General features: G+C 41.7%; 1 protein-coding gene across 2 annotated transcripts in view; it reads right to left on the bottom strand.

The window, feature by feature from the left end:
• The window catches only part of LOC311131163 (mitogen-activated protein kinase kinase kinase kinase 3-like), a 118448-nt gene extending 98657 nt beyond the window's left edge, over window positions 1–19791 (bottom strand). For both annotated transcript variants that reach the window (XM_084164006.1, XM_084164007.1), the window contains exon 1: window positions 19540–19791. In XM_084164006.1, the coding sequence (XP_084020132.1) occupies window positions 19540–19635 (96 nt within the window). In that variant the 5' untranslated portion in view covers window positions 19636–19791. The remainder of the gene's footprint in view (window positions 1–19539) is intronic.

Here is a 19791-nt window from a genome sequence, read left to right as displayed (position 1 = left end):
ACACATAGAGAGACAGACAGACAGAGAGAGGTCAGCTCAGACAGATCCAGCTTAGATGCCCAGCACAGCAGCAGATTTGAATTTAGAACGGAAAATGAACGTTTATGCAACCAATGTTAGTGCATCGAATCGTATCGCATTGATTTGTTCATCTAATCAAACCAAATCGCACCTAATCAATTCAAACTAAAATGTATCGTTTCAGAGTCCATGTATCTAGATATGTATCGAATCCTCTTGAAAGGGAAAGATGCACATCCCTACTGCTAACCATAGCCACAAAGACACAAAAGGGGTAGATAGAGGACCGAAAGGGTGCCAAGTCAGAAAATGAGGCCTTTTATTATTCTAAGCATTTGACTCCTGAATAGAGTGTTTTAGACGATGCCAGGATGTGGATACAAGTTCATACAAAACGCCTGTGAAGGACAGTCTAGTGTGATTTCAGTGTCTGACCATTAACGCCATTCTGTAACGTTATAAATATTTATTAATTATTTGAAAGCTCCTTTATAATGCCTACAGAGGTGTCATAAGCATGTCATTCAAGCACAAAATAAGGAGACGGGTTTAGGGTCTTGTGCTTCATACCAGACAGAATCTGGTTATGTGACATCATTTGTCAACTTGTAACCTAATGTCAATTAAGTTGTGTTTATGACAACCTTATGTAGCTAGGCTTTATGACGACACATTTAAACAAAGTGTAAGGCTATTTTAAAGCAGTTATTTTTAAAAAAAAAATCTGAAATATACAGTACCAGTCAAAAGTTTAGACACACCTACTCATTCAAGTGTTTTTCTTTATTTTGTACTATTTTCTACATTATAGAATAATAGTGAAGACATCAAAACTATGAAATAACACATATGGAATCATGTAGTAACCAAAAGTGTTAAACAAATCAAAATATATATATTTTTTGAGATTCTTCAATATAGCCACCCTTTGCCTTGATGACAGCTTTGCACACTCTTGGCATTCTCTCAACCAGCTTCATGAGGTAGTCACCTGGAATGCATTTCAATTAACAGGTGGGGGGGGGGGGGTAATACAGAAGATAGCCATATTTGGTAAAAGACCAAGTCCATATTATGGCAAGAACAGCTCAAATAAGCAAAGAGAAACGACAGTCCATCATTACTTCAAGACATGAAGGTCAGTCAATACGGAACATTTCAACTTTGAACGTTTCTTCAAGTGCAGTCGCAAAAACCATCAAGCGCTATGATGAAACTGGCTCTCATGAGGACCCCCACAGGAATGGAAGACCCAGAGTTACCTCTGCTGCAGAGGATACATTCATTAGAGATACCAGCCTCAGAAATTACAGCCCAAATAAATGCTTCACAGAGTTCAAGTAACAGACACATCTCAACATCAACTGTTCAGAGGGGACTGCGTGAATCAGGCCTTCATAGTCGAATTGCTGCAAAGAAACCACTACTAAAGGACACCAATAATAAGAAGAGACCTGCTTGGGCCAAGAAACACGAGCAATTAGACCGGTGGAAATTTGTCCTTTGGTCTGGAGTCCAAAATTGAGATTTTTGGTTCCAACCGCCGTGTTTTTGTGAGACGCGGTGCGGGTGAACGGATGATCTCCGCATGTGTATTTCCCACCGTAAACCATGGAGGAAGAGGTGTTATGTTGTGGGGGTGCTGTGATTTATTTAGAATTCAAGGCACACTTAGCCAGCAAAGCTACCACAGCATTCTCCAGCGATACACCATCCCATCTGGTTTGGGCTTAGTGGGACTATCATTTGTTTTTCTACAGGACAATGACCCAACACACCTCCAGGCTGTGTAAGGGCTATTTTACCAAGAAGGAGAGTGATGGAGTGCTGCATCAGATGACCTGGCCTCCACAATCCCCCGACCTCAACCCAATTGAGATGGCTTGGGATGAGTTGGACCGCATAGTGAAGGAAAAGCAGCCAACAAGTGCTCAGCATATGTGGGAACTCCAAGACTGTTGGAAAAGCATTCCTCATGAAGCTGGTTGAGAGAATGCCAAGAGTGTGCAAAGCTGTCATCAAGGCAAAGGGTGGCTATTTGAAGAATCTCAAATATAAAATATATTTTGATTTGTTTAACACGTTTTAGTTTACTACATGATTCCATATGTGTTATTTCATAGTTTTGATGTCTTCACTATTATTCTACAATGTAAAAAATAGTAAAAATAAAGAAAAACCCTTGAATGAGTAGGTGTGTCCAAACTTTTGACTGGTAGTGTACCCCTTATGAATGTGTTATGTATGGGTTATGAATGCGTTATGAAGGCCTTACGTAGGTACCCTTCAAATAAAGCATTGCCGACGATCTAGCAGAGCCAGAGGTGTTGAAAGTCAGGGTCGTGAGGTCCGGTTAGTACGCATGAGGAGATTCCAATCTCGGCGCTATGATAGCGTTACAGGAAGGGACAATGGGCCAGTTGTTGGACTATTGATGAAAAATTCCAAGTGTAAAAGGATTGGGTGACAGCATTAATGGGTTGTTGAGGAAAATAACATTGGTGCCTTGTATTTCGCAACAGGCTTTTAATACAAAGGCAGTTCATTGATACTGTAAAATAGATGCTTTGTATTGACATTGATTTTATTCTCATACCATGAGAAAGACGTACCAAGAGATATGTAGGCCTACTGAGAGATTCATGGCGAGAGAGAAATAGAGGAGAGAGAAGTGAGAGAGCGATCTCAACAGACTGAATAGGTATCAGTTTAGTATTTAATAGGCTAGGAGGAAGAGAAGAGAGAACGGGAGAGGCAGAGAAAGAGAGACAGAAAGAGAGACAGAATGAGATGAAAAGAGAGTGCGAAAGAGAGAGACAAAGACAGACAGAAAGAGAGAGAGAGAGAGAGAGAGAGAGAGAGAGAGTAGTACGTGTTGTAAAGAAGGCAGGCCAACAAGGCTGAAGAGGATTAGTAAGCTAAAGTGTTAATCACCTAATCAAACTCATCCCTCCCATAGCCGTGCCTCCGGACGGCTTAAATGGACTGAGATGACTGGATGCCAAGTAGGCTCTTCACTACACTCTCTCTACACAATGGCTGCTTCTGGACCCCATCCAGTCAATGTCTATTCAAAGTTCAGCCCCAAACTTCAAAGAGTTCCGGTTGAGCTGAACCTGGGGTGTATTCAGTGAACACCGTAGCAAACCGTAGCAAAATGTTCCGCAACGAGAGTTTCTATTGGACAAATTCAGGTAGGTCCCTCCTCGTTTCATTTGTTTTCTTCTGTTTGGTTTCTAGTGAATACACCCCTGAAAGGTGAGGTAGCACATGAAATGCAGTACTTCCTGAAACCCAGGAAAATCAATGGCCCTGTTGGAATACTTCAAATGCATCCTTCCCTCCTCCCTTTCTTAAAGTAATCACAGATCGGAATTGGTTGGATCAGTGAAAGTAATGGGGTGGTAACCTTGCTTTCATCTATCCTATCACTTATAGATCTGTTGATTACCTCAAGGAAACAAGGAAGGATGCATTTAAGTATTCTAACAAGGATATTGAGTTTGAAGTAGGCCTAGCTCTGTCTGAGGAGATCTGCTTACACAATCAATTTCCCAGTTAACCAACACAGCCCTTAGAAAGAGAATGGACAAATTCCACTCAAACCAGGGCTGCGACGCAAATATGCAGCATCACCATATTTCTTTTAGACCCCCACTCTCCATCTCACTATATGTCTCTTGTCCACTTTCTCTCTCTCCCATTCCCGCTTCCCCTCTCATTCTCACTCGCTTTTTCTCTGCTTCTCTCTCGATTTATCTCTCTGCCTCCCTCCTCCCCTCCATTTTTCCTCTTTCTATCCCCCAACTCCACACTGACACACTCCCTCCCCGGACAATTGGGCTTCCTCAGATTGTTGAAATCAATACAAAACCATTTTCTAGACACGTAGAAGCCGCAGAACTATCAAAACAACCCGACCCAAGCCTGACGTACTGTCCAAACAGGCAGTTCAGCTATTTAAAAGGAGCGGGAGGACGGTGTCCCCTCTCTGGTCAAGTCTCAGCAGAGGAAAGGAGAGAGCAGGGACAGTGAGATGCAGACCCTCTGCTGCTCTCTCCCTCCCTCCGCTGAGACTGACCATCAGATGCAGGTACCATCAGTCCAGTAAAATAAAAAAGCGAATTATTTCCATTTATGCTCAGCTGTGCCTTGCAAGTGATACAACAACTGATCTATGTTGTTATCAAAGCTTGAGTTTTGAAATATAATATTGTCTTACAAGAACAATATTGTTCTGGGCCTCCCGAGTGGAGCAGCAGTCTAAAGCTGGGTCACTACAGATTCTGGTTCGATACCGGGCTGTGTCGCAGCCATGAGGCGACGCACAATTGGCCCAGCGCCGTCCGGGTTAGGGGAGGGTTTGGCCGGCCAGGATGTCCTTGTCCCATCGCGCTGTAGCAGCTCCTGTGGCGGGCCGGGCACATGCACACTGACACGGTCGCCAGGTGTACGGTGTTTCCTCCGACACATTAGTGCGGCTGGCTTCCGGGTTAAGCGTGCATTGTGTCAAGAAACAATACGGCTTGGCGGGGTTGCGTTTCAGAGGACGCACGGCTCTCGACATTCGCCTCTCCCGAGTCCGTACAGGAGTTGCAGCGATGGGACATTGACGAAATTGGGGAGTAAAAATATATTTTTTTTGTTGTTAAATAAATAAAAATACCAATATTGTCAGACCAAGTACATAGCCAATACAGCATATATGGCCTACTGCACAAACTTAATTCCTACAGAACTGTTTTTATTAATGTTGCAAAGGTGTACATTTTTTGAAGTCATGTTTAAAAAAATATTTGAACTGTAGATCTCGGCTTGCTTTTTTAACTGCCAAAGTGATCTTGACTCAGAAAAGGTTGGTGATCATTGCTATAGACAGTACAAGCCTACGGGAAATAGTAATTTTGGCCGCAACGGAGGTCACTGTTACTGTATAGAGCAAGTTTTCAAGATGTTCATAGGGGCTGCATGTTGCGGTAATTCAGCCATTCTGTGGCTCCGGGGGAGTTATCTATACAGCCTGCCAGGTGCGGCCTAAACTGAAATGCAACACTTTAGCCATGGATCCGATCGCGGATCTGGTGGATTTACGGAGAAGCCTGAGAGTCATGCTTTCTTTGGAGGGGTGGATTGTGGATTAGTTTTTTTTTAAATCATCTTAGGATCAATGTTGTCACAGTTGCTTCTTGTTGAAGGGGCAGCTGCTAACGTTAGCATGCTATAGCTAGCTATCCTCTTCCTCCTTTTCTAAATCAATTTGTGGCTATTTCTTTCTAGCTGGCAAAATAAGTGAGCTAGATTTTGTGTACTGCTATATGTCCATAACATAGCTAAGTTTGTCACTGGTATGGGCTAGTAAATATCCTAAACCTAGCCAGCTAGACAGTGATAGCCACAAGCTAAATCTGGGGAGAGAGGGAGGAGAGAATCCACTTGGTTTCATCAGCTTCTGGCTTGCTAATATTGACTCAAATACATATTTCCACATATAACTGCTATATTGTAGAAAAATCCCCACAGCTGTTTTCCATATTAAAAAGTGAAGTGCCACTTATAGCTTACCACAGTACAGTAGACTACAGGCAATATGTTCCTCCACCGTGTGAGTCATAGAAATTACGATCTTGCGTTGAAGTCTTCATGGCTTTTATATGCAGGGAGCATAAATTGTACAAATGTAAACTAACAAATAATTTCTATGATAAAAGTTGTTCAAACCCATGTATATTAGTTCAACCTCAACGGGACCATCACACCAACTACATAAATGTCTGTTAGGGTCCATTATCTGCTAACTGGACTTTAAGTCATTTGTTAACGACTGCTATGGTGTTCATTACAATAACAGTTAACACTTACTATCATGACCATGCTATAACACTGTCATGACACAGTCATAAGAATGTCATAGTAGAGAGACACAGCTATAAGTAGGGTTGGGCGGTATACTGTATTTTACTATATACCGCTATTGCTGCACGGACCGGTATGGGTTTTTACTTTACCTTCTATAACGGTATTTGAATGTTTGGTTTGTTAAATGTGATATGCCCTATGTAACGTCCATTTTTATAGTTTACACCGCTACTTGAGTCATCCCTTTCTGTTCTCTCCATGCCAATTTCCACACACACCTAGCCCCGCCCCATGCCACTCAAGGAGCGCATTTGGTGTTGCTTGACCACGAGACACTTGCGTTCAGTCTGCATGGTCAATGCAGCCACTAATGCTAATCGCTAGTTAGCGGGCTAGCTAGCTAATAAATGTACTGAGTCAGAGCAAACATAGCAAACTAATATAACCTGATACCAGTGCTGGTGTAGGCCTAAATCAGCATGTTGTTTGTGCAACAGTATCTTCTAAATCAAAGCGGAATAGGCGAAGCATGAATATGTTGGCTACATGAAAAAACATTTAATGTAGCCAAAGATTATAGGGTCCCCTAGGAAACACTGACCGTCACTTTGGTTCCTACCCTGTCACAATAATTCCTCCCTGGCATTTTCATTAGTTGAAATCCCAGAAATGTTCCATACGCACAAAAAGCTTATTTCTCGCAAATGTTTTACACAAATTTGTTTACATCCGTTGGTGAGCATTTCTCCTTTGCCAATAGAATGTATCCACCTGACAGGTGTGGCATATGAATAAGCTGAGTAAACAGCATGATCATTACACAGGTGCACCTTGTGCTGGGGACAATAAAAGGCCACTCTAAAATGTGCATTTCTGTCACACAACACAATGCCACAGATGTCTCATGTTTTGAGGGAGCATGCAATTGACATGCTGACTGCAGGAATGTTCACCAGAGCTGTTCCGAGAGAATTAAATGTTAATTTCTCTGCCATAAGCAGCCTCCAACGTCGTTTTAGAGAATTTGGCAGTACGTCCAACTTGCCTCACAACTGCAGACCACATGTAACCACGCAGGCCCAGGACCTCCATATCCGGCTTCTTCAGCTGCGGGACCATCTGAGACCAGCCACCCGGACAGCTGATGAAACTCGGGTCTTAACCTGACTGCTGTTCGGCGTCATAACCGAATTCAGTGGGCAAATTCTAAACTTCAATGGCCACTGGCACGCTGGAGAATTGTGCTCTTCACAGATTAATCCCCGTTTCAACTGTACCGGGCAGATGGCAGACAGCGTGTAGTGTCATGTGGCCGAGCGGCTTGCTGATGTCAACATTGTGAACAGGGGTTATGGTATGGGCAGGCACAAGCTATGGACAACCAACACAATTGCATTTTATTCATAGCAATTTGAATGCACAGAGATACCGTGACGAGATCCTGAGGCCCATTGTCATGCCATTCATCCGCCGCCATCACCTCATGTTTCAGCATATTAATGCACGGCCCAATGTCGCAAGGATCTGTACACAATTCCTGGAAGCTGAAAATGTTCCAGTTCTTCCATGGCCTGCATACTCACCAGACATGTCACCCATTGAGCATGTTTGGGATGCTCTGGATCGGCGTGTACGACAGAGTGTTCTAGTTTCCGCCAATATCCAGCAACGTCACACAGCCAGAAGAGGAGTGGGACAACATTCCACAGGCCACAATCAACAGCCTAATCAACTCTATGCGAAGGATATGTGTCGCGCTGCATGAGGCAAATGGTGGTCACATCAGATACTGATTGGTTCTCTGATCCACGCCCCTACCTTTGTTTTTTAAAGTATGCATATCTGTATTCCCAGTCATTTGAAATCCATAGATTAGGGCCTAATGTATGTATTTAAATTGACTGATTTCCTTATATGAACTGTAACTCAGTAGAATCTTTGAAATTGTTGAATGTTATAATATAATAATATGCCATTTAGCAGACGTTTTTATCCAAGTTGCATTTATATTTTTGTTCAGTGTATTTCCATGATTCCAACAGTTCACCCAAGTGTTTCGATCTAAATTGAAAGTCAAATCGCAATTGCAACATTTGGTTAAAAATAAGGCCTTGTATTTTTTGCCCATATCGTGCAGCCCTACATGGCAGTGTGGAAATTATCTCAAATGCGTGCAGGAAATGCAGAAATTGATGGAAATGCAGGAAATTATTTTTGGTTGAAGTTGAATTGAACAGTATAAAACAATCAGAATGAAATCACTTAGAATGTATGTGTTGCCACCCTAGGGTCACGCACTACTCCTAAAGCAAATGTAGAACTTCTATTATTCAAAAACATAAAATACTGTCAAAAACTTGAAAAATACAGTGATATGATATTTTGGCCATATCGCCCAGCCCTAGCTATAAGTATAAGCCATTTGTTAGCAAACAACTGCTATGGCGTCCATTACAATAACATGTAAGAATTTACCCTGTTATATCATCTTCATGACATAGCGAGAGCTTGGGACTATAATGTTCTATTTGCATTTTTGTCCAAATTGAGTTATTTGACATAGCCTTGTTCTGTTCAATGTTCTCTACCTAAATACTCCAATGCATGTTGTTAAGTTCAAAAGAATACAAGATCAAAATTGCTGACACCATTCAAACCAATGAGGTTTCGGCGCGTTAAAGCCAATTATCTCAGAATCATCTTTTTGCAGATAGAACATAACAGTCCCAAGCTCTCGATGGGTAAATACATTTACATTACATTTTAGTCATTTAGCAGACGCTCTTATCCAGAGCGACTTTTGTCTCAGCATATGACAATAACGTTCCTGACAATGCTATGGCATATTATTCATAGTTATTATATTATTACTGTACTTGTTACGTCATTCTTACGACAGTATGACACACTTCAAGTGAAGTGGTGTTACCAAGTTGCACACTGTCTGGAAAAGCCAAGTCCTCCTACACACAAAAAAAACATTGGAGGAACTCAGACATTTCGTTAACATTCTTTCACATGCAAAAATGTTATCTTAAAGTCAAGGATGATAGACGATGAGGAATTCTATGAAGCCAAATGCAGCCACAGGAGTAGGGTGAAGTTGTCCCTAGAATCAGATCTTGGGTCAGTTTAGCATTTTCCTCACTAATGGTTAAGGTTAGGATTGGGTGTTAGGCAGCTGATCCTAGATCTGTACCTAGGGGACATTTTTCCATGGAGTGCAAAATGCTGTCATATTGCAGCTATCATCATTACAAAGCCTTCCCGGGCCTCCATAATAATCTTGGTATTGCATTCATGCAAATGTTTTCAGGAATGTGAATGCATATAGGTAGGGTACATTCCCATGAGAGCAAAGGTTCTCACTTGCAGAGATAATGGTGATGACTGAAAACAACCCAGCAGCTATGAAATTGGCTGCAGGGTATAGGCAAAGAAAACAGATAAATGGAATAATTATGGCTTTCATTATTTCTGCATTCTGAACAGCAAGTCTTTCTAGGCAGTTTTCAAAAATGTCCATCAACTGGGTTTTGTCAATGCTTTTACAATAAAATGCACTTCAAAATTTTTTGGTGATCAACTCAATTGGCACTTTTAGACATACAGTGGGATCTGAAATGATTGATCATAAAATTTAGCAAAGTTGACTGTATAAAATAAATAATAAAATCCTAAACTATATTGTATGCAATTTATATTATTTTATACTAATACAATTGCTCAGAGAAAGGGATTTTGTTTAACAAGTAATATAGTTTTTCTCAAAAAGGTAGGGGTCAAAATTATTGACACCCTTCTTTTCAATACCTCACCTTGCGAGAATAAGGGCAAAATAAACCTTTTTCTAAAATGTTTTATGAGTTGGAGAACACATTGGGAGGGAGCTTAGATCATTCCTCCTTACAGAATCATTCCAGATCATTGATATCCTTCGTCTGCGTTTATGGACTGCTCTTTAATTAAAACCACAGGTTTTCAATGGGTTTCAAGTCCGGAGACTGAGATGGCCATTTCTTTGTGGATTTTGATGTGTGCTTGGGGTTATTTTCTTGCTGGAAAATCCACTTGCGGCCAAGTTTCAGCCTCCTGGTAGAAGCAACCAGGGTTTTGTATAAAATGTCCTGGTACTGGGTAAAGTTCATGATGCCGTTGACCTTAACAAGGGTCCCAGGACCCAGGATACAGTCATTTTCTCTCACCTTTATCAAGGGTGTCAATCATTTCGGACCTTACTATAGTTTGAGGGAGGAAACAGGGAAAATAATAAGGTATATTATAATGGATAAGGTAGGAAGTATTGTATCTGGCCCAAAGACAATGAGTTGTGTTGAGCACAAGATAAAGAGAGAGTATGTACATAGCCTAATTGTTTCTTAGTTTTTCAGTTTCAGTCACATGACAAGGGCTTTCATCCTACTGCTTCCCTTTCCCGTACCTTTGAGTAAGACTTCCTTTCACATGCTTTTCTCATGAAATAAGTAGTCCCTAACTTGGCACTAATGGATACTACAGACAATTAGGCCCATTTCAAGAGAGATAGTGTGGAAAAGGAAATGCACGAGATCTTTGATGTGTAGTGCTCTTTTGGGGAGATAGGCCTACCTAAAGAAAATCTATATTCATTATGGCATAGGCTATCTCCCTTATCGCTCTTATTTAGGGGCACTGTGGGAACTGATGATATAAAGAAGTTAGCGTATTATTCTAAGAGCTTGTTAATAACCTTGCACCAACTGTCATGACAGAATTACCCATGTTAGCACCAATTATTAAGTATTTATTAAGTATTTCATGAAAGAAAGTAAGAAACCATTGTTCAAGGAATTGAACAATGTAAATCAAGAGGGCCTGTTTAATCTGTACTGTAGGTTACTTAAAGTGAAACCCACACAGCTGGTTTCTGATATGGACCAACTTACTTCAAAATAGAAAGGGATTCTCTGTAGGGGAAGCCCCCAGCTGTGCCCTGGACACCATATGTGAATTGACTGGCCCCCATCTATCCTCAGAGTTCGTACTGCTTGGTGATCTAAACTGGAATATGCTTAACACCCCAGCCATCCTACAATCCAAACTAGATGCCCTCAATCTCACACAAATTATCAAGGAACCTACCAGGAACAACCCTAAAACTCTAAACATGGGCACCCTTATAGATATCATCCTGACTAACTTACCCTCTAAATACACCTCCACTGTCTTCAACCAGGATCTCAGTGATCACTGCCTTATTGCCTGCGTCCGTAACGGGTCTGCGGTCAAACGACCACCCCTCATCACTGTCAAACACTCCCTAAAACACTTTAGCGAGCAGGCCTTCCTAATTGACCTGGCCCAGGTATCCTGGATGGATATCGATCTCATTCCATCAGTAGAGGATGCCTGGTTGTTCTTTAAAAGTGCTTTCCTCTCAATCTTAAATAAGCATGCCCCATTCAAAAAATGCAGAATTAAGAACAGATACAGCCCCTGGTTCTCCTCAGACTTGATTGCCCTTGACCAGCACAAAAACATCCTGTGGCATACTGCATTAGCATCGAATAGCCCCCGCGATATGCAACTTTTCAGGGAAGTTAGGAACCAATATACACAAGCAGTTAGGAAAGCAAAGGCTAGCTTTTTCAAACAGAAATTTGCATCCTGTAGCACTAACTCCAAAACGTTTTGGGACACTGTAAAGTCCATGGAGAATAAGAGCACCTCCTCCCAGCTGCCCACTGCACTGAGGCTAGGAAACACTATCACCACCGATAAATCTACAATAATCGAGAATTTCAACAAGCATTTTGCTACGGCTGGCCATGCTTTCCACCTGGCTACCACTACCCCTGTCACCAGCTCTGCACCCTCCGCTGCAACTTGCCCATGCCCTCCCCCGCTTCTCCTTCACACAAATTCAGACAGCTGATGTTCTGAAAGAGCTGCAAAATCTGGACCCCTACAAATCATCTGGGCTAGACAATCTGGACCCTTTCTTTCTAAAATTAGCCGCCGAAATTGTCGCAACCCCTATTACTAGCCTGGTCAACCTCTCTTTCGTAACGTCTGAGATCCCCAGAGATTTGAAAGCTGCTGCGGTCATCCCCCTCTTCAAAGGGGGTGACACTCTAGATCCAAACTGTTACAGACCTATATCCTGCCCTGCCTTTCGAAAGTATTTGAAAGCCAAGTTAACAAACAGATCACCGACCATTTCGATTCACACTGTACCTTCTCCGCTATGCAATCCGGTTTCCGAGCTGGTCATGGGTGCACCTCAGCCACGCTCAAGGTGCTAAACGATATTATAACCGCGATCGATAATAGACAGTACTGTGCAGCCGTATTCATCGACCTGGCCAAGGCTTTCGACTCTGTCAACCACCACATTCTTATTGGCAGACTAAATAGCCTTGGTTTCTCAATTGACTGCCTCGCCTGGTTCACCAACTACTTCTCAGATAGAGTTCAATGTCTCAAATCGGAGGGCCTGTTGTCTGGACCTATGGCAGTCTATGGGGGTGCCACAGGGTTCAATTCTTGGGCCGACTCTTTTCTCTGTGTATATCAATGATGTCGCTCTTGCTGCTGGTGATACTCAGATCCACTTCTACGCAGACGACACCATTTTGTATACATCTGGCCCTTCATTGGACACTGTGTTAACAAACCTCCAAACGAGCTTCAATGCCATACAACACTCCTTCCGTAGCCTCCAACTGCTCTTAAACACTAGTAAAACTAAATGCATGCTCTTCAATCGAACGCTGCTGGCACCCGCCCACCCGACTAGAATCACTACTCTCGGCGGGTCTGACCTAGAGTATGAGGACAACTACAATTACCTAGGTGTCTGGTTAGACTGTAAACTATCCTTCCAGACTCTAATTAAGCATCTCCAATCCAAAGTTAAATCTAGAATCGGCTTCCTATTTCGCAACAAAGCCTCCTTCACTCATGCTGCCAAACATGCCCTCGTAAAACTGACTATCCTACCGATCCTGGACTTCGGCGATGTAATTTACAAAATAGCCTCCAACACTCTACTCAGCAAATTGGATGTAGTCTATCACAGTGCCATCGTTTTGTCACCAAAGCCCCATATACTACCCACCACTGTGACCTGTACGCTCTTGTTGGCGGGTCCTCACTACATATTCGTCGCCAAACCCACTGGCTCCAGGCCATCTATAAATCACTGCTAGGCAAATCCCCGCCTTATCTTAGCTCATTGGTCACCATAGCAACACCCACCCGTAGTATGCGCTCCAGCAGGTATAACTCACTGGTCATCCCCAAAGCCAACACCTCCTTTGGCCACCATTCCTTCCAGTTCTCTGCTGCCAATGACTGGAACGAACTGCAAAAAACTCTGAACCTGGAGACTCTTATCACCCTCACTAACTTTAAGCATCAGTTGTCAGAGCACCCTACCAATCACTGCACCTGTACACAGCCCATCTGAAATTAGCCCACCCAACTATCCCCATATTGTTATTTATTTTGCACATTTGCACCCCAGTATCTCTATTTGCACATCATCTCTTGCACATCTATCATTCCAGTGTTAATACTCATTGTAATTATTTTGCACTATGGCCTATTTATTGCCTTACCTCCATAACTTGCTACATTTGCACACACTGTATATATATTTTGTGTTGTATTTTTGACTTTATGTTTTGTTTTACCCCATATGTAACTCTGTTGTTGTTTTTATCGCACTGCTTTGATTTATCTTGGCCAGGTCGCAGTTGTAAATGAGAACTTGTTCTCAACTGGCTTACCTGGTTAAATAAAGGTGAAATAAAATTAAAATTAAAGGGGGGCCTAAGATGCCACTGATGTAATGTTGGTGTAGTAGCTCATATTCTGGCCTAACTATGTAAGCTAAAGTCTTCAGTGGATTCTTCCTTGCTGAGCGGCCTTTCAGGTTATGTCGATATATAGGACTCGTTTTACTGTGCATATAGATACTTTTGTACCTGTTTCCTCCAGCATCTTCACAAGGTCCTTTGCTGTGGTTCTGGGATTGATTTGTACTTTTCGCACAAAAGTACGTTCATCTCTAGGAGACAGAACGCGTCTCCTTCCTGAGCGGTATGACGGCTGTGTAGTCCCATGGTGTTTATACTAGCGTACTATTGTTTGTACAGATGAACGCGGTACCTTCAGGCGTTTGGAAATTGCTCCCAAGGATGAACCAGACTTGTGGAGGTCTACAATTTTTTTTCTGAGGTCTTGGCTGATTTCTTTTGATTTTCCCATGATGTCAAGCAAAGAGGAACTGAGTTTGAAGGTAGGCCTTGAAATACATCCACAGGTACACCTCCAATTGACTCAAAATATGTCAATCAGCCCATCAGAAGCTTCTAAAGCCATGATATCATTTTCTGGAATTTTCCAAGCTGTTTAAAGGCACAGTCAACTTAGTGTATGTAAACTTCTGACCCACTTGAATTGTGATACAGTGAATTATAAGTGAAATAATCTGTCTGTAAACAATTGTTGGAAAAATTACTTGTGTCGTGCACAAAGTAGATGTCCTAACCGACTTGCCAAAACTATAGTTTGTTAACAAGAAATGTGGAGTGGTTGAAAAACGAGTTTTAATGACTCCAACCTAAGTGTATGTAAACTTCCGACTTCAACTGTAATAAGTTAAAACTGAGAAACCCTTAACCGTGTAAGCCAGCATTTTCATCTTTGGGAGCCCCTTGAGCTATTGTTTTCTTGGGCCTGAAAATAACATTTGTTAAAGATAGGCTACTGTTAATGTAACAATAGGAAAACTAAAGTCATCATCTGTAGACTACTTTTCCTGTCCATCTTGAGATATACTGTACATTGATAAATATAATAGGGGAGAGCATAGCCCTTGATCATGACTCTCAGTTCCTTATCTTTCATATCAGCGAGATATATATATATATATATATATATATATATATATATATTGATACACACCTTTAAAGGTTAGGGTTCCCACAAGGCCATATTTTCATTTTACAGTGCTTGTTTACGAAAAGATAAGAAAGACAGAGTGTACTACCTATGCTAATTAGCTATCTGCGTCTCCGAACACCTGTGTTTAAATGGAAGACGGACGCCACAAATGTGTTGTCATTGAAAAATAATATCTGCTGCAACTGTGTTAAAAACGGTTATAACAGTAAGTGTGTATTTTGCATTTGTGAAATTATTTTGATGTGATATGAAAGTAGAGGGATTTATGTTTCTAGAACAATACCACAATTGAGAATCGATTCACATTTAGATGGAGTATTTGGCTGTTTTAGCTTCAAGAACCAATTTGCCTTTAATAAATCCCTTTAGAACCAATAGCGGCCGTCGACGGCCTTTCTTTAAATTACTAGTGGCTGTGAACTGCCTTGTTTTTCTAACAATAATATCTGTGTCAATATCGCAACATTAACTTGCTAACAACCTGTTGTCGTATTCGCATGGCTGTTGTCGTCAGCCATAAACAGGGTAAGTTGTCATTTGACTTTCAACGTTTCTTTTTTTTACTTCATTATTAAAAATGACAGCACCGAAGCAGACACAACCTTTCACTGTGAAAGAGGCAATATCTATGTTGGTTGGTGATACGGATTCGCACACGTCCTTGCACTTTGAAAGCGATGATGTCGAAGTGAGTGAAATAAGTAAACAGCAGATATAGGTTTAGTGTTGTCGATGTTTGATGCTGTGAAACTTTGGAAATGGCTCACAGATTAGCAAATCCTGTCATGTCATAATAACTAGGTTGGTACAGACGAGCACATCAGCGGTGAAGCTCGAATGAACGCTCTCTGTCTCATTGAAATAGTTGCAGTGTTAAGCTGTATATAGTCAGCTAACTAGTTGGTTGTTTTGTCTTGTTTCTACCGATGTAATTCATATGGAAATGGCCCAAGCTGCTTGCTATAGGTAGCTAGCTAACTAGTACGTCTGTCAGGCAAGAAAAGTTGTGTGTAGCGGTAAATTTGGCCTGCGCTCACGAAAACTAGCCACCGAAATGAAGGCTAGAGTAATTTGTGTTTATCTGTTGGGCTTTGGTTATGGTTTGTCATGTTTTCTAGGTGCAGATATTCATAGGCTATACATTGCCTCGTTTTCCTATTATTTGACAGCTTAGCTGTCGTGTTAGGGTAGTAGATGCCCGCGCAGCAGAGCTCATATGATGAGTTGGATATTTGTTTACATAGCCAGCTAATAAGTTGGTTGTTTTGTCCTGTTCTAACGATGCAATTCATTTGGAAATTGTGCCAGCTTTGTAACTAATCAGCTAACATTGGCAAACTCTGTAGTTAGTCTGTCAGGCAAGAAAGCAAGAGTTGATTGGAGGACAGAGAGAGAGAGCAAGAGAGAGTGAGTGTGTGTGTGGGTGGGTGGAATGGGAGGCTATTTGTCACTGTCACACAGCCTAGGACTAAAGTGACAGTGGTAGGGGTTTTAGAGTTGTTTTTAAAAGTGGTAGGAACTTCTATCTGTTCCAGAGCTTGTAATGCACTACAACAAGAAAATGGGCGGGGTTGACCATCTTGACCAACTGAGTAGCTATTACAATGTTAGACGCACAGGCAGAGAATGGTGGAAGTATGTGTTTTGGGGGATGCTCAACATTGCCATCATAAATGGCAAGGGCCCCTTCCCAGAAACCGCAGGCGCTGGTCCTTGAAGGCATTCGAAATGCAGCTTGTGCATCCACTTTGTGATGGCTACAGTGGTAGGAAGAGGACCGAGCTGTAACTAATTTGAAAGCAGGTGAAGTTTGAAGGGCGCAAGTGAGGGAGTGGTGTGCATCTGGAGTGGACGCAGGGCAAAGAGTGTAGAAATCTCTTTTGGGTTATCTATGTGTTCTGTGCCACTAAGCAGGATGGGGTAGTGCTTCCAGAAGTTCCATGACATGTTATAGGCTAAAAGCAAATATTAAAGTGACAGTGTGAAATATGAATTTCTCCTACAAATCTTTTATTGTCTCTGAACAGTTGTTGTGTTGTGTATCTTCTCTCTTTATCGGTCTCTATCTAATACTTGTTCCATTCACTGAATTGTAGGCTACTATTTCTACAGAGATTACCTACATTTTGAAATAGTCTCTGAATAGTTTTGAATTTTCACATTGTTACAGAAGTAGGAATCGTTGTCAATCAAATAGCCTACTTTGGGTGTTTTGTTTTTTACTTTCTGAATATTGTCCTCTGGTCACATTTTGTTAATAATAATATTTACAAGTATAATATATTATTCTTGGTACATTTTAAGTGAGTAATTTACTACAATTTAAATACTCTATGGTTTTTTGTTGTGTTGAGCGTTAATAGTTTTTTGATAGTGTCTTTACACAATGGAAGACAAAATGAGCGTTAAGATTTACCTTCACTGGAACTAAGGGGCCTAACCCGAACCATAAAAAACAGTCCCTCACCATTATTCCTCCTCCACCAAACTGTACAGTTGGCACTATGCATTTGGCCAGGTAGCGTTCTCCTGGTATCCGCCAAACCCAGATTCGTCCGTCGGACTGCCAGATGGTGAAGCGTGATTCATCACTCCAGAGAACGCGTTTCGCGGCTGAGCTGTTGCTGCTCCTAGACGTTTCCACTTCACAATAACAGCACTTATAGTTGATCGGGGCAGCTCTAGCAGGGCAGAAATTTGACAAACTGACTTGTTGGAAAGGTGGCATCCTATGACGGTGCCACGTTGAAAGTCACTGAGCTCTTCAATAAGGCCATTCTACTGCCAATGTTTGTCTATGGAGATCCCATGGCTGTGTGCTCGATTTTATACACCAGTCAGCAACGGGTGTGGCTGAAATAGCCAAATCCACTAATTTGAATGGGTGTCCACATACTTTCGTATTATATATAGTGTATTAAAGAAGAGGTTGTGCTCTTTAAAACTAAGTTAACTTGTAATTGTCATTTGTTCTTTGTTTTTTAGCTATGTCGGTTTGTTTGAAATGTGTGAAAAAATGAGCTTTATCTTGAAAATTCTCAGTAATCTACAGCAGCATTCTAGAATTCTATTGGGGTCTAAAGGGCTCAACAGAACATGTGGGAGGGGACGGAGGAAGGAAAGATGGCGGAAGTGGTTGCTGAGGTCGAATCAAGCAGCGCATCAAGCAAAGTTGGTGAAGACGAATGTTCTGAATGGAAAACAATAGTATCAAAAACTGGAACAAAAAGGAAATTGTCTAAAATTGGAGGATGTGTATGAATGATAATGAATCGCTTTTTGTTGGGATGCGTTTGTTGAGTAAGGACGCATATGTGGGAGACCCGTTTGAGGTGTTGAAAATTGGGTGACCAGGGGTGGTCTTATTTTGATTATTGTATTTCTGAAGAACAGAGGAAGATTGCAAAAGAATCCGGACAACAGAAGTTTTGTGTTTTGAACTTCGGAGTAGACCACCCATCAAAGGAGTCATCTCAGGGGTGACGACGGATGTTCAGGTCGAACACCTGAAGGGAATTCCTGGTGTGGTTGGTGCCCGGCGTCTGACACGTTTGGTGAATGGAGAAAAATAAGAAAGTCTGTCGGTTATGTTGCTTTTTTATATAGAGCAAATACCAAGCATGAGAAGCGTGGTTGTGTAAGATACGCTGTAAGAGCTTTCTCCCCAAAGCATTGCAGTGTAAGAATTGTACAGGATTTGGCCATGTTTCAAGTGAGGTGCAAATGGACAGAGTACACTGAAGAACGGTGTGTAGAAGGACGGCGGTGTTGCAATTGTGGTGGGGATCATGATCCCGAGTTCCTAGCGTGCCCTGTAAGGGTGAAGGAGATTGAGGTAGCAAATGTTATAGCGGCCAATCGAATCTCCTATGCGGAGGCGATTCAAATAATTGAGAAAACAAGTGACGCTAGTGAAGATATGATAGTGGCCTGTAGTAAATATTTGCTGCTAGTCAAAAGATACCATGTGTGTTAAAAAGGTCGATTTCATGGCATTCATTGCCATAGTTATGAACTGTATGGCACAAGTCTCAAAGAAGTCTAAGAAACTGGACATTGTATGTGGGGCAGAAAATATTTTGGGACTTGCATGGGGTACTGGCGCCGGAAGACCCGCCCTCCCAGGTTGCCCTTGAGCCTGTGTAGCGATCAGATCTGTTTTATTTTTTTACAGAAAAGTTGTTTGATTTAGTTTAGTTTATGTATTTATTTTTGGGTCGTTTTTGAGGGGGAATCCTGTTTCCATCCCGTACAGAAGGTGGCGGGATGCACATTACATTGTGCGATCGCCAATATACCATAGAAGAAGAAACAGAACATGTAAGGTATTTTGACTATAAGCAGTAACGTGCTCCTTTAGTCCATTATTGGGCTAGGCATAGCGATGACAACACTGTGAAAGCAAATTGAAACATTGTAACAATATCGTTCGTGGAATTTCACCGGGATACGTATGCATTTATTACAAGAATCGGTAGAATTCCTTTGTGAACTGGAACACATTTGTAGCGAGTTGGTAAACATGCTAACAGCTTGGATAAACTAGTTCAACAACCACTGTTGACAAGTTGTTGCCCGAATGGCTAAACTCCTGAAGGCTACTCCAAGTTCCTACATTGTAGTCAGGTTGCCAATAACAATGTCTTTATTGGTAGCATATGAATGGTTTATCAAAAAATAAGACAATGTATAGCTAAAATCCCTTTTTACCTTGTATACATCTCCGTAGGTCCCGCTTCCAATTCTCTGTATAAGCTCGAAATCCTCTTGCGGATTTCGCCTTGAAAGGTCGAAAGTGGAAGCCATTTTTAGGTCCCCGGTTTCCTTATCCAGTCGTTATAGTTGTTGGGACACTGACACCACAAATAACGACAAACATACAATATAAACATACGTCGTCAGAAAAAATCACAGCCTGACTTCACTGTAACTTTAACATGGCCTCCTCTGCGCACAGCGCGT

This window comes from Coregonus lavaretus (assembly GCF_964263955.1).
Source record: "Coregonus lavaretus genome assembly, chromosome: 6".
Lineage (NCBI taxonomy): Eukaryota > Metazoa > Chordata > Actinopteri > Salmoniformes > Salmonidae > Coregonus > Coregonus lavaretus.
Note: the sequence above shows the minus strand (reverse complement) of the source record. Positions and strands in the feature narration are given on the sequence as shown.